General features: G+C 51.1%; 1 protein-coding gene across 1 annotated transcript in view; it reads right to left on the reverse strand.

Annotated features, from left to right (window-relative positions):
• Nucleotides 1–2,759: 2,759 nt before the first annotated feature.
• The window catches only part of ATP7B (ATPase copper transporting beta), a 63,329-nt gene continuing 50,301 nt past the window's right edge, over nucleotides 2,760–15,787 (reverse strand). Inside the window, exons 14-22 of the mRNA XM_010982401.3 lie at nucleotides 13,284–13,478; nucleotides 11,343–11,525; nucleotides 10,661–10,829; nucleotides 9,881–10,024; nucleotides 8,514–8,656; nucleotides 6,815–7,018; nucleotides 6,600–6,717; nucleotides 5,461–5,563; nucleotides 2,760–4,988 (exon numbers count right to left, since the gene is read on the reverse strand). Coding sequence (XP_010980703.1) covers nucleotides 4,715–4,988; nucleotides 5,461–5,563; nucleotides 6,600–6,717; nucleotides 6,815–7,018; nucleotides 8,514–8,656; nucleotides 9,881–10,024; nucleotides 10,661–10,829; nucleotides 11,343–11,525; nucleotides 13,284–13,478 — 1,533 coding nt within the window. The 3' untranslated portion in view covers nucleotides 2,760–4,714. The remainder of the gene's footprint in view (nucleotides 4,989–5,460; nucleotides 5,564–6,599; nucleotides 6,718–6,814; nucleotides 7,019–8,513; nucleotides 8,657–9,880; nucleotides 10,025–10,660; nucleotides 10,830–11,342; nucleotides 11,526–13,283; nucleotides 13,479–15,787) is intronic.

Raw genomic sequence — 15,787 nt, forward strand, 5'->3', positions numbered from 1 at the left:
TTGTAGAGGCACCCTGGTGCCAGGGCTGGACTCCAGCCTCACACTCTGCCCCATCACCCATTTCATAATGATGAGTTTGTTTGAGTTTCTAGATGTATTAAACACACACACACACACACACACACAAAACAAAAAAACCAAAAACAATCAAGAGAATTTGGTCTGGCTTCAGACTGGGAAGTTGTTTTGGTCACAGAGACTACCTGGTGGCTCTTGAGTTCAACCACACTGTCCTGCCAGAGAACAATTCTCTTGCCCCAAGCACAGCACCACGGGGTGCCAAGGAAGCCCTACTTCTTCTGAGGAGACCACGCAGTGTCACCTTTGCAGGGAGGTGGGTGGCCCGGGGGGCACATTGGGTGGGGGCTTTGTGGTTGGAGCAAGCAAGTGTGGACACCCACTCAAGCTGTCTCCTGGACAGTCAGCTTGACTGTGAGGACTCGCTGAGCAAGAGTGATGGACCCAAACTCAGCACCCACAGGATTTGAACGTTGTCTGTTCCTTGACCTACCGGGCCCTGGGTGCCCGTCAGTTCACAGCCGGTCCATCCTGGGGCCCATTACAGCACCTCTGTGCTCAGATGGTTACAGTGTGGCCAGGGAGATGGGTCCCCCATGGGTAGGCAGGCTCTGCTCCCTCAGTGCCCCAACGTGGCCCACCACAAAGGACACCCCTCCATGAAACCACATCCATGGGGCTTCCTTTTTGGGGGTGGGGCTGTCTCTTCCCCCTCTTTATACACTATTATATGCTTAAATTTTTCTCTATGAGTTTCCTGTTTATATTAAGAAGAAAAAACAGCCATCTCCTTTTCAGAGGAAAAAAATGTTAAATTTCCATCAGTTCTTGTTTTCATCTCAGCCAGCCCTTGGATGATTTTTCCAACTGTTTTTTTTTTAATCTTTTCAAACAGAATAAAGGAGGCTCTGGGATTTTGCAGTGTTATTTAACATTCTCATATTCTATCCTGTAATTTCAGCCACTGCCATTGTCTTTACACAAAGGAAAACGGCAGACAAGCAGACATCTCCCTCTGGAAGGAACCCAAACAATGGTGTTCACGTCCCTGCCCAAGCTGAGGTCCAAATGAAGAAAGCAGAGTGGTTTCGTCCCTACCAGCTCCACAATACTTTCCAGTACCAATTCAGCCTTCCCACAAGCCAAGGAAATCTGAAAGGGAAACAGTGTCAGCGTGAGGGTTGCTTCAGTAATTCCTTCGTATGTACGTGCCTTACCTTTTTATTTTTTTTTAACAAAAGACGCAGTTAAGAAAAAGCTGTATGCAAATAAAACTTTTCTAACTCAAAAAGAATTTTATATGCATTAAGAAATTTATCTATTGAAATATCATCATGAATTTTTTTAAAGCCAAAACAAATCCTTCTGTAATTCAAATAATCTTTCTCTAATTCATCTATTGGACTGTCTGATTTTGGCCTATGCTGGATTTCCTTAAAATAAAAGTCACTTTTATTAATCTTGGTTTCTTAGTAAACTGGCAGAACAATTTGGGGACCTATTTTTTGACATGTTAATTTCCAGATGGTATTTAAGGAAAAAAGACACCTACAAGTGTTACATTCATTTACTATTAGGTGATTCTATCTCAACTCTTCACCAAGGTCTTAAATACTGAAAAGTTATCAGGAATGGACAGATACTATGATTCATTCTGGTACATGTGGAATCTTTTCAGAGAAATTTGCTCAAGTTTTAGAAAGCACCTATTTTCAAAAGAAATGGACTCCTTTCCTAAGGTTGTTATCAAGCCTCCCTTTCCACAGCGGAAACTCCCACAGCTGGGCATCCAGGAAAGGAGTCCAGCGCACCTGGAGTGAAGTCCTACCAGGTGTGCCACGGGGCACTGGGCGCACCAGCAGGTGGCACGGTCCCCACTGAACCACAAGATAGTCACCTCAGTGACTACAGAGAAGTGTTGGTGTCAGGATGTGACAAAGGGGAAAAATCTCCAAATCTGATAAAGGACTGTCACCAGCATGTCTGCGGAACCTACAATTAGAGCAAAGTTCTAACGTGCTAACAGTTTGTGTTGGTGACGAATGCAAAATGTCTATTTCCCCTTTAAGGCAGGTGACCACATGTCCCAGTTTGCCTGTGTAGTCCCAGTTTAGGCCAGCTGCCCTGGCATCATTAGTAATAGCACCTCCTTTCACTCTTAAAAGTATCCTGGTTTGGATGATGAATTACACTGTCACCTCACTTAGGACTATCCTCCAACTGCCCCCCCCCAAGATGCCCAGCAGAGTCTTCCGGTCCAGACTCTTCTACTCCTCCTCCCACCCTACTCCTTCAGGGCCAAGGATCCCAAAACATAGCCCTCCGGATTAAACGGTGTGCACTGAAAACAGCCTTTTGTAGACAATCACTCTCAACCAGGGATGTGCATCTGATGGGGCCATGGGGTCTAGGTCCGTGTCTGAACCAGCAGGACAGACACCCCAACGGGGGTGCTTTCCAGAGTTCTCCCCACACACCACAGAGGCGGGCATTTGGGAGAGGGGCTCACGCAGTGCAAGGATGGCCCATCAGAGGGCTCTGGCCACCCTCACAGCCTCCACTGTTAAAACCCCATCCTTCTCTCCCCTGAAACCTGAAGAGGCACCCAGCAAAACCAGCCCTCGAGGTTCTCACTGTAGACGGCGCTGCCCCAGCCCCCAGCAGGTTTCTCACTCAGAGCCAGCCCAAGGCAGACTTTTAGATGAATAAAAAAAGAAAATTTATTCTACTATAGCATGGAAAGTTTCTGAAGTAGGAATTCTTCTTTTCTGACCAAAAATTCCTTATACTTTGAACATCTAAAAGGTTATTTTCCGTACAATTATATAAATATTCTCGTGTCCCTATAAACATGACATTTATGGTCCTAAAAGCTTTTTGAAAAATCAATACAATTAGATTCTTCAGACAGTGATCAGCCTAGTTACAAAACAAGAAACACCCCCAGCACAGCCAAGAGTAAAGAGAGGACAAGACTGGGGACAGAGCAGGAAGGGGCTGGGAGGGGAGGGAGGACTGGAAAGTAAAAACACAACAAAGCGCTGTGCATGGATTTTTAGAGGGTAAGACCCAGCAAAAACTAAACTGTATGGAAATGGAAAGGAACCATCCCAAGGGAAGGTGATGCGACCTTGTGATCGAATTTCACTCCAAGTCCATGAATCTATCACCTGGCAGATCCCTTCTTCCAGGTGCAAGGGCCTTTTTCTTGTTTATTCTTATCAAGCAAACTATTCAAGTAGAGGCCAGTTGGAGAAAAGACTTCAGAGCCAACAGACGTGGATTCAGACCCCTGCTCTGGCCTATACACTGGCTGTGTGATTCTGGGCAAGATCACTAGCCTCTCTGAGCCCGTTCCCCCCTGTGAAACGTGGACATTATCTACTTTGCTGGTTTGTTGGGAGGATTAGAGGTAATTTATAAATAGTGTTTGTATCCCCCTGGAAAATAGCTGACACTTAATAAATAACTCAAATGACTGTGTGTGTGTGACAAGGCTTCATCTCAGAACTGGGAACAGGCTCTGCTCTGCCTGTTCTAAGACTCTGATCATACTAGTCTTCCCCCGTGTGGTCTGCCAATCACCACCGACCTCAGAGTCTACAATGGCCCTGTACCTGCCCCTCCAATGTCACGCAACCACAAAGGCCACTGCAAGTTAGAAAGACTCTCCCTTGGGAAGTTGTGGTCACCCCCTTCCTAAGGCACCAGCTCAGCGTGCAGAAGTCAAAGTGTGTGGAGGACTAGGGTGTCCTCTCTCTTATTTGGGTACCACTTCCTTGGAGCTGCACGACATTGGGGTACTACCTCCATGAATTCTGTATTGGACCCTATGAGGCCATGTAACTGAAGCCCCAGGAACTGGGCCAGCAGGTTCCTGCACCACAGGCCTCCCGGGGTCCGTCTACCTGGATCCCACAGGAAGACAAATTTCTCAAGTCTCAGGTTCTGAGACCTCACTCCAGCTGGGCAGCGACAGTCAGCAACAGCACTCGGTTCTGTGGAGTGAGAAGCCACGACTCCACGGAGAAGAGGCTTGGCAGCAAGAAAGAACTCTTCTCGCCCTGAGGACGCGTGGCGAGCTCTCCAGCGGGCGTGTGAGTTGGGGGTGCAGGCAGGAGCACTCAGGCCCCTCGGAGAGGCACCCGAGAACAGCAGCGGGGAAGCGAGGACGGCAGCCCTGGCCTCGGATGATGGGGTGCCACACCCCCAGTGTCAAGGGCAGAAAAGGGAGAGGCGGTGCCAGCAGAGCTCAATGGGTGCACTTGAGGTAAACTGGTCTCAGATACACGATGCACACGGGTGTTGTCAAAAAGAGCCCGACCCAGAGGTTTTTATTAGCTCCGTGGAAAGGCCTGGCTAAGGTTCTGGTCCTGATAAGGTCTTCCTCGTGTCACGAGCAGTCATCCCAAATGCTAAAGCAGAGGCTGTGCAGAGGGCTGGCTGTCCCGGCAGGCTTCTGACAAGCCCTGCCACAGCACGGGGGAGGACGCCTCCCCTGAGCCCGTGGGGCCGGGCAGCACCATCCACGTGTCCAGGACGGGATGATCAAGGAGGCCCGGGGAGCGGGAGCACCAGGGCTGGAGACGGGCCCCACGACCCTGCTGCCGGCCGCTGGTGTCGCGCCTGCTGGACTCGAGCCTCGGCCACGGGGAGAGGGGCCAGGCCGGCTGGGGTCTGCACCTGCCTGCGGCTTTCAGATGCACTGCTCCTCATCCCGGTCATTCAGGAGCAGAGACCACTTGTCCCCTCTGTCATTGGCCGCAGTGCTGTGCCGAGACAGCTTGTCGGACTTGAGGGAGGACAGGGACACCTGGCTGATGTAGCTGACCTGGTCCCAGGGTGTGGCCCGGGGGGAGTCCCGCCGCCGGTCGTCCATGCCAATGTGCACGCTGACCTGGGACGCGGTCAGGGGCTTCATGCGGCCCTGTGCCTGCGCCGCGTACCACTCCAGCTCCGGCTTCTTATAGCTGTAAAGCAAGAGACCAAGAGCACGTGGGCCATTCTGGACACACAAGTTGAACCCCGGAGAAGGCCCCTCTTCAAGTCTTTCAAGAACAGGCAGTATCAAAACTTCATGGGTTTTAAATGAAAGGCCACTGGACTCTGAAGGTTCAGGCAAAGTTCGCCCAATTGAGAAACTTCCTATCCAAACACCTGTACACGGCAGGCTGTCGTTAACTTTCGTTAAATAAAAGCATGAATAAACAAACATCTATTTTTAAAAAGGAAAAGTGGTAGCATACAGGGATCCTACGCCTACATATTTACATAAACAGCCCTTCAGCAAAATAACTGGAACCTCCAGAAGCGTGGTGAGCTGTTTGCTCCAGGCGAGGATGAATCATTACACCAGCACACGCTGGGCTCTGCTCCGGGCAGTGCTCTGGGCCCGGAAGGCCCCTGTGCTCAGAGGACGACACCGGCTGCTCGGGGACTCACCACTTGAGCTGCAGTGACGAGAGGACCACAGACACGGAGGAGGCCGCCATGGCTGCCGAGCCCATCCATGGCTGCAGCACGACACCAATGGGCATGAAGACACCTGGCCGGGGAGGACGATGCTCAGGCCGCAGCCCAGGGCGGAGCAAGGAGGGCCCAGCCTCACCGCCCACCCAAAGCTCTCCTTGTCTGGGTGGCTCAGACCATGTGCCAGCAGGCCTGAGGCTGGCTGTCTCAGACCTGGGCAGTGAGGACTGGGGTCCCCCACCTGCCCTGACCTTCCTGGGACCGTCCACAGGTGGCATCAGCTGTTTCGAGGAAGCTACAGAGGAGCAGGGCATCCTACAGACCCAGATGGGCAGCACCTCGGACTGGGTGGCCACGGTCCCCATCTACATGGACTGTCTGCCCTCAAGGGCATCAAAGCATCTTGAAAAAGGGCAACAAGACCAGGTCCCAGGACAGAGCCAGGAGACTCGGACCACTTAAGGGCAAAGGTCCATGGCAGAGGCACAAGCATGAGAAGGACTCAGCCCTGAGCCAGCTCTGGGGCCGGAAGGACACCGGCCTGAGCTGGGGCTGAGGCCGACACACTGGTCCACCATGTGAATCAGCACTGACCGCTCGGGCACAACAGGAAAGCCTAAGGTGGGAAAGTCATGTTTAAAAATAGGTCTCAGCCCAAACGGGAGCTTTCTTTGCTGAAGTGTCTGGAACTTTTATCTCTCTGGTGACACAGATTCAATGGGGGAAGGAGTTAGAAAGCAGAAAACATCCGTCTCTTTTCCTGGTTTATTTCTGAGCCAGGGTAAAACCTGGGCAGGATTAATTTCTAAGATAAGGCTCTGAAGCATCAGGCCCTGTGCCTGGCAGACAGCAGGTGCCCCATAACTGTTAATAATCATTATTCTTCAGACTGTCTGTCTTAGTAATGTTTCAGAACAAAGGGCCACAGTAAAGAGTGTCAAGCATCTTGGCCAGCTTTGCAGAGAGGCCTGGAGTGAATGAAGGCTTGAGTCCTCTCTGCAGTTTCTCATTCAACTTTAGAGGCTTACAGAGCAGAACATAATAAAATCAACTCTTTATACAAGGTTCTGGCCCCAGTTGGGGTCAGAGGGCACAGGGCAGTGAGGGCCCACCTGCTGCGATGGGTATCCCGACCAGGTTGTAGATCAACGCCAGCACCAGGTTGAGCCGGATTCTCCACACAGTCCTCTTGGAGAGATGAATGCTGGCCACCACGTCGAGCAGGTCGTTCTGCAGGAGAGGAACACGCGGTGAATCGGGAGCTGCCCTGCGGCCCTCACCGCTCCCGAAACGAACGACGGGGTGAGGGAGACGCAGCCGAGCTCACTCTGATGAGGACGACGTCAGCCGCTTCGATGGCGACATCCGTGCCCGTCCCGATGGCAATGCCCACGTCGGCCTGGGCCAGGGCTGGGGAGTCGTTGACCCCGTCGCCCACCATGGCGACCCTCCTCCCCTCGTTCTGGAGCTCCTGGACCTTGGCCACCTTGTGAGAAGGCAGCACCTCTGCAAAGACTTTGTTGATGCCAACCTGAAAGGAAAAGAAAACAGTCAAAAAGTAATTACATGAGAATACCCAGTGTTGGCAAAGGGTAGGAAGAGGCGGAAAAACCCACGAGCCATCCCACCTCCCCTCCCCTCCCCCTCCAGGTTCTGTAACCAAGCCCTGCAGATTATGGGTCACATAGTAACCAGATTCCCTGCTCCCATCCCAACGCCCTGCAGTGGTCTGGGACCCTCACTGGCCTCCTGCCCACATCCCGGCCTCCTGACACTTTTCTCCAGACACTGTCCCAATGATCTTTCCAAACAATGATCATTTGGTCACCTTACACCTGCTTGAAGACCCCACTTCCTGTAGGACAACATCTGAACTCCTCCGTCCATCAGCTGAGGTCCCCTGAGAGCAGGGAGCTGGGCAGGGATCTGACCTGCTCTGCCCGGGCCCAGCTCCCTGCCCTGGGGCCCAGTGGGTCCACACTGCCCTCTCCAACTCACCGCCACTTTGCACCTGCTGGCAGTGCTCATGCTGCCTGCTCTGTCTTGCGAAGGTCAGTGCTCCTACCACAGCCCTCCCCTCTTCTTCACCTGACAATCCTGACTCAGGCCTCCTGTCCCCAGGGAGTGTCTTGGCCCCTGCCATGCTGAGGTTAAGCTGGCGGCCCCCATGCATCCTGTGCACTCTTCCGCTAGAGCACCCAGCACTCGGTTTGTACTTGGTCCCTGGACCACCCTCGCCACGGGACTGTGAGCTCCTTGAGGGCAGTGTCCTCTTCACTCCTCCCCGCCTGTCAGGGGGATGACTCTTAATAAGTGCTTGCTGAATGCACAAATGAGTTTTAACTAGGAGGGGAAGGGGCTTCTCAAGAAGTCCATCATTAGCAAGGATGGCTGAGTAAAGAGAGGGGCTGCTGCTCCCCTCTTAAGAAGCAATTCATTTCCAAAGGCCAACAGCCTTACACACACTTTTGGGAGGGGTGATACATAATTTTCAGGAAGTTGCACTGGAGCCATTCCCACGGGGCAGGCCAGGCAGACAGCAGTGCCGTCCTCATGCCCAAACTCAAAACCAAGGGCTGCAGGAGAACTGCCAGGATCCAGTCATCTATCCAGTGCAGAGTGATAAGAGCTGGGCCAGCAACACACTCCTGTAACATAAGGGCTACAAGGTTGTCTATTTCAGCCCTCAGCCACACTCTTTTCCTCACGGCAGAGACTGGGAAATAGAGAATTTAGAGCTGCTTTTCCAGGGCTGCAGCCAGTTGTGCACGAATGACGACACACAGGCCCCAGTGATGTGATCTTTGTGGCAGCAGCAAGGTGGCCCCCTGCATGGTGCACATAGCTCAGAGCAGATCAGAGCACAGGGGGAGAGAAGCCCCCAGAGAGGGGGAAAGACCAGAAGCAATGCTGAGGGCTGGCCGCACTAGGGCTTACTTATTTTCCTCAAACTGTTTCTGCCAGCTTGCAACCGCTTGTAATTTCAGAGTGGAAGACATCCCTGGCCCCCGGCCGCCGGCCCGTACCTGGGTGGCGATGGCTCTCGCTGTCTTGCGGTTGTCCCCCGTGATCAGAACCACGTCCACACCCATGCTCTTCAGCGTGTGCACGGCCAGGGCGGCCTCCTGCTTGACGGCATCCGCGATGGCGATCATCCCACAGAGCACACCTGCAGGAGATGCCCCAGGTAAGTGCAAGCAGAGCACTGCGCAGCCCAGGCCGAGCAGCAAATGAGTCCTCAGAACGGGAACAGTCTTCATTGCATCACGTTACATGCAAAACCCAAAACACCAAGTTATATGACAGAATATGGCTTTGATTTTTTTCTAAATTTAAATACATTTATAGATGCATACAAAAGTTTGGAAGGACTATCAAAAAGTTAATAGTAGTTCTCTGAGAAGTAAGATAATAAGGGATTCCATTTGCTTTACAGTTACTGAAATTTTCCAAATTTTCTGCAAGGAAAATCTATAACTTCACAGAGTACCTGGCTTGTAATAACTCAATACCTGTTTGCTATTGAGATATGAGAAATATAACTACAACAAACGCTACTTAAAAAGTGACAAACGTCCAAAGAGCTAGAAAGTCAATCCTTCCTTTTTGTCTCTTCCTACAGAAAACACCTGTGTAGAATTTTTTTTTTTTTTTGAGTGAATCTTTAGATACTGACAGGAGGCATCTGAGGACTGAGGTGTGATGGGAGCTGCGAGGGTGACGATGTGTAAGAGGCACTTTGTGCCAGTGCTGGCATGACGACCTGAGGGACTATGGGTTTACAAGGACTCAGGAGGTGTGGTGGGCGGAAGAAGGAACAAAAAGAGAAAATGGGAGAGGAGGGGCATTCAAAGTACAGCAGTTAAATTATGTCTTATTTACATGTAGTTTTACTTCTCTTGGCAGAAACTAATGTTAACAAAGTGATATTAATCTACCTGAGACGTAGAGCCCAAGATATGCCCTGAGTTAGATCTAAGGCACACGCGATCCCGAGCAGCTCTGTGAAAACTGCAGGGGATCCCGGCACGCAGATCACCCTAGAGTTTACACATCTTGGAAAGGCGACTACTGTTTCGCCTGCAGTGATGGATGAGAAGGAAGGCTCTCAACTGCCAACGCAGACAGAAGCAGACGAAGACGGTAAAGACAGTTTAGATTCCAAAGAGTAAGGAGGCAATGCCACCTCTACTCTGGTGGTAAAGACGCAGGGGCAAGAGGGAACTTGGGACTGCGAATCAAGTGAAAAAGATGGCAAGACCCCCTTTTTCCAAAGAAGAACTAAAAATTAACAGAGGGGAAGGTTTATTTTTAAAATAAGAGGATTCTCTTTCTGCTTGACATCTCCAGCGTCAGTGGTGGGAGCACGGAGGGTAGGGCAGCAGGGAGGTACCGTCGATGGCCACCAGGATGGCCGTCTGGCCCTTCATCTCGTGATCGGTCATGGCGTCGCTGACGTCGCTGGTGACCGTCAAGCCGTTGCGCCTCATCCACTCCCGGTTTCCGATCAGCACAGAGAAGGTCTGCGGGGCCGCATCTGCTCACGAGAGTGTGTGGTTATTCCCAAAGAGCCCGATTTCACTGTGAGAAAGCACTGAAAACCATGGGATCCTGTTAACAGCAAAACGTCTACTTGACCACTCTGGAAAAGCTACAACCTATTAAGGGCCTCTTGGAACACCATCCTTAAAGGACCAGGGGAAAGAGAATAATTAACGGGCAGAACCGTGGTGTGAATTAAAATGTGTGAAGATGTTACAAATGTATTAAACACAGCGTAGTGTCCCTATTTGCCTTTAGAGGCGCCACCTGCTGCTGCTTCTACAGGGTTTAGAAGCCGCTAGTTATTTGTCCAGAACCAAAAGCGAGTGTTGACTAGATTCATCACTGCTCGGTACAGGTGTCCTGAGGTGAATCAGCAAATAATCACACAGCCTACACGTATGAAATGCTTTAAAGCTATATGTCCTAAAAGGCCTGGTGAGTCTTACACCTGTCACCTCTAGCTACATGTGCCACTAACTCAGGCGTCACTGCACACAGATCAGTCCCCGACAGGCAAATGAGACACCTTCTCCGCGGCAGGGAACCACGGGGCGAGCCTGGCGTGGCGCCCGGTGTGGCTGGGCCCAGCGCCCGTGGGCTGAGCAGTGGAGATTGAGGCCAGGGGTACCTGTTTCCACGGGGATGCTGCTGACCCCATTCAGGTGAGCGGTCCGTTCGTTCTGCAGGCGCTCGCCCTGCGCCAGGATGCCCTCCACGCTGCTGACTTTACAGCCGATCCCACAGCCTGGCACCGCCTGGAAGTCCGTGCAGTATCCCATGGTCTCTGTTCCAAGTTCCTGTGCCAAAAGGGAGCAGAGAGGAGGCAGAAAACAGAAAGGTGAGTTGAGGGGGTCAGGACAGAGACCGGGGTGAGGGCAGGGGAGAGAGCAGCAGCCACTGGGAGTTAGGGGGGAAAGGAGGGTGGGAGGCAAACTCCAGGGAAAGGTGACGAGACTGACTATCAAGTCAGCAACTCTCTCTCTTGTCTGACACAGACATTTAAAACATCCTAAGCTCGTCTCCTGGAGTTCAGATGCCTGGTGATACTGATGTGAATTGTTTTTCTCCTTTCTAGACTGCAACCTGTCCAGTATCACCTGGCATCTGCATCCCCACCTGCTCCAGAGGGGCTTGTTAAGTGGTTTCCAGACCACACAAACCAAGGCCTCCATGGGGCCAGTGACTCGGGTGCCAGTGGCAGCAAGGAGGAAAGTCCTGGGAAGAGGAAGGAGTCAGGAGGTTTCCAGCCCAGCTGGCGAGAGTGGGGAGGGCGGGAGGGGCAGGGCTGAGCCACACCCAGGTCCACCTACCTCTTTACAGTATCTGGTGACTGCCACGCCCAAGGGGTGCTCACTGCTGGCCTCCGCGGTCCCCACCACAGCGAGAACCTTCCTGAGGGGCAGTGTGGCCATGTCCACGAGCAGGAGGACCCGCATGACTTTGGGGACCCCATGGGTAATGGTGCCAGTTTTGTCAAACATCACAGTCTTTATCTGTCAAAACAACCACATCTCAGTGACCAAAAGCCAGATGGCAGGGACTCTCAGAGTCCACACAACTGTCACTTAACCCATCCCAAACAGGGAACAAGATTCCTTCATGATACATAACAGAATCCCAAGGTTCAGCCACTTTTGCTGCAAAAACATTGTTTCCCTCTATTCAGTTAAAAGAATCCACACTCCTGTGGCTTAACCTTGACCAGGCTGAGCCAAGAACTCTCACCCTGATGTAACAGGTGATGGCGTGGCCTGTCCCCCGGACAGGAGTACCATGCAGGTTTCTCCTCGGGTCAGGTCGGTAATGCAACCCTGGAGTCTGCCCATCTCCCTGTCCACTGCTACCTGCAGAGCCAACCTCTGTTTTCTCTGGCCTGCATCAGTGCTAAAGCCTATGGAGGACAGGGCTCCTGACCTTCAAGCTCAAGAAGGAAGGGAGAGCTCCTTGGCTATAATAACAAGCAACCACAGAGCAGTTTGGGGACCCACCCGGCTTGGTCAGAATCCAGAGTCCACCAGTCCCTGAACTTCATGCTCCCCCAAATGCTCTGTGGGGTCAGCGGCTCACTGTGCTCAGACTGTCCCACAGGCTTGGCTCTCCCATTTAGCAAACCACAGACTCAGCTTTTGGTCCTGAGTGGGGGTTTCAACGCTATTAGCTGGCTTGCCTCCAACAGTTCTCGCCTGCTTTCAGTCCAGCCCTCACTCTGCCGCCAGGGTGCTCTTCCCAACACATGGGGTCACACAGGTGCTTCAGACCCCTCCGTGCAGCCCTGATGTTCTTTGGTTAAGTTCCGGATCCTTTCCTAAACAAACCTCCAAGGCCCTTCGAGGCCCACTCTCCCCTCCTTCCTCCCTCGATGGCCTCATCTCCTGTCAGTTTCTCTCTCGATGGTTTCCTTTCTGTTCCTGACCTCCATGTGCCAGGCACTGGGCGGAATGCTGGGACACGGTGGTGGGGAAGTTCATGGCCTCCAGTCCTGTGGAGTCTGAGGCTGGGTGGCACAGCCTCCCCGGGTCCTTTCCATGTGCTGTTCCCACCACTAGGACACTCTTCCCAGCCTCCACTGTCCGCTAATGCTCGCTCCACTGTCAGATCTCAGACTAACCCTGTGTCTCCCTCCCTGACCACTGCACCACCCCTACGCCGTCCAACACACACAAGTCTACGTCAGGCTTTGGTTAAATGGCGCCTGCTGTTTACTTGCTCCATGTCGGTCTTTCCCACTAGGCTGTAAGCTCCTTGAGAGCCAGAGCGCACACAATAAACGCTCAACAAAGACCAGAGACGTAAAGGAAGTAACGGGAAGGATGGAAAGCTGGGGACTGCTGGGAGTCCAGAGGCTGACCCTTCACACACACTGCCACTCATGACTCCACCCTGTGCTCTCGGGCCCTCCCTCATCCCACGAAGGCAGCGCTGCTTCCTTCCGGGGAGCCCGGCCACCTGGGTGTCAGCCCGGCTCCGCAGGCCTTTGGCAAGTTACCCGGCCTCCTCCTGATGGAGATCCCACACCCGGAAAACCACTGTTCATAAAGCACTTAATGTTGTTCCTGTGGCCACTCCCAGTTAGTCCTGCTTCCTGTTTTACTGAATTAGCACTGCTAACCCCCACCCTCTTTCAGGTTTTCCTCCTCATATGAAATTTAAACAGATACTACTTTCCCTGAGACTCTGAGGTAGATACAAATCGCGCAGCACACAGCTGCAAGACCATGCCAGCCGAGACCCCAAAGGAAGCCGGGGCCCACCTTGTGGGCCATCTCCAGGGGCTTGCCTCCCTTGATGAGGATGCCATTCTGGGCGGCCACGCCGGTGCCCACCATGACGGCCGTGGGCGTGGCCAGGCCCAGGGAGCAGGGGCAGGCGATGCACAGCACCGTGATGGACGTCTGGAATGCAAACCGGAAGACCACCTCCACCTGGGAGATATGCTTGTTGGGGGTCTGACAAGAGGAAAGAGACGGGTGCAGGTTGAGCGTTAGTTGAGGCGTCACGCAGAATTCTGACCACGTAAGAACATGCCAGGGCAGGCAGGGGACCCAGGATGGCGTGATGAGCTGGGGTCTAGAACACGCGGTGTGCCCCACTCTGCTCTGGTGGCATCGTGTGGTTCACGTCACTGTTCTGTATCCCACGTCTCCAACCTGATGCTGCAGGCTTTCCCCGGGGACAGGCATTATGAGAGGAGAGAGTCACTTAAAAATCCCTGCTCCTGAAAGGAGCAGACTCTAGAATGGGACCGTGCAGGTCCACACTCTGGCTCTGACACTAACTTAACCTCTCTGTGTCTCAGCTGCCTCACGTACGAGATGGACATGAAAATATCCATCTCACAGGTGGTGGTAAGGACTAGGTGAGATATATATAAACACATATGAACATACAAATATACTTAGGGCAACACCTGGCATAGGAGAGGCGTCTGAGAAATTTTAACTATTACATTATCATGTCTTTTACGTTATCATTATTATTTTTAATTATTATGGAAGCTATAAAAAAAGTATAGGTCTCCAAGGAATCTACTCTAAGGTAATAATAATACAAGTGGGAAAAGATACAAGGATATTTATCACAGTGCTCTTCCATAATGGCAAAAAACTGGAAACAACCAATAAGGGACTGGTTAATTAAACTGTGGGCATGGCATGCATAATGGGATGTTATGCAAATATTAAAATGATGATGTATACCTATACTTACTGACATGGAAAGATATCAGTAACATTGCTGGAAAAAAAAAAACAAGCACAAAATGGCACATGTTATGATTTAATCAGTGCAAAATTATCTGCCCTTATCTGTATATAGCTTTCCAACAATCCTGGAAAGATGTTCACCAAAGTGCAGAAAAATGCATTGGAGGGGTGGCATCTGGACCCATCTCTTATTTTCTTCCATTTTCCACCATTGTTTTTTTCATAAATCCAAAACAAATGAAATACAGGGCTCCTTCCCAGTTACCTGGTGGCACATACTGGCATTATTATTTGCATTATGACATCCTGAGTTATCTTGGTTGATCTTTCAAAACAGCTGGCCTCTCTGGAGTACAATGGAGAGACGCTATATTCACTTAATTACAGTAAGAAGCATGTTTTCCAAATCAAGGCTACAGACTGCAATTCTCTTCCACCTACCCTTTGTTCTTTGACTTTGAAAGGCAGGATTCTAAAATAAGATACATCACTTGGGGTCATTTAATTTTTATGGAAACTGCTGGACTGAGGTAGAGGGACATGCTGTCTAAGTCATAATGTGGTTTTTAGAAGTAAAGAGGAAGTGACTTTTTTTTTTAAACCCAGAAATTCTTGTCAAAATGACACCTGGCACTCTGAGGGGACGGGGTGGACTTCCAAAAGCTGACTCGAACCCTGGCCCTACAAGCGATGTTCCCAGAGCAGAGTGGTAACAGTGTCTTAAAGGAACATGCGGTACCTCTGTTGCCAGCATCCTCCCTGATGTTGTGGAGAAAAACAAAAGAAGCGAAAGTAAGATGGAAAGGCAGGGAACAGCAGGAAGACATGTATCCCAGCTTGCTTAGGACAGAGTTTCCCACAGCCACGTGCCAACGAGCTGCTCTCCCACAAAAGCCACAACAATAGGCAGTCAGGTGCCGTAACAGCCCTGGGAAATTCTAGGATCACAGGGGGACTCTTAGAAGCACTGAGATCTCCTTAGACATCAGAAAGTGTTTAACTTGGGCATTTTTCATTTTAAGATAGGAAATCTGAGGGAGAAAATAACATTTCAGTGAATGACATGCACCCTAGGAATATATGATGTGCCTTTAATTATGGATAGAAATTTTCTTAAAAGGAAAAAACTATCCATTCTGTATTTGCAGTTTCTTATTTTATGGCTCTAAGGAAAAATACACATTAGATTGGGCTAAGGATGAGATATTTTTTAAAATGAGGTAAAACATTGTTCCTCTCAGTGGGCAGTTATCGAACACTACTACGTGGGCTATTAGCTCTTCATGTCCATCAAGGGGACACCCTCAGCACTACTGACATCTGGGGCCGGGTCATTCTTCGCCGTGGGGGCCTGTCCTATGCATTGCAGGATGTTTGACAGGGTCCCTGGGCTCCACGTGCCAGATGCCAGTAGCACCCCCTTCTCAGTCATGACAACCAAAAACATCTCCAGACACAGCCAGACCAAAATCCCTCTCAACTGTGCAGCGCTGAGGTACAGTTCTTGTTTCTGAAGCAGAAAAGCTTTTTTGCATTTTTTTTGAAGTTTTATA

The sequence above is a fragment of the Camelus dromedarius genome, chromosome 13 (assembly GCF_036321535.1).
Source record: "Camelus dromedarius isolate mCamDro1 chromosome 13, mCamDro1.pat, whole genome shotgun sequence".
NCBI classification, from domain to species: domain Eukaryota; kingdom Metazoa; phylum Chordata; class Mammalia; order Artiodactyla; family Camelidae; genus Camelus; species Camelus dromedarius.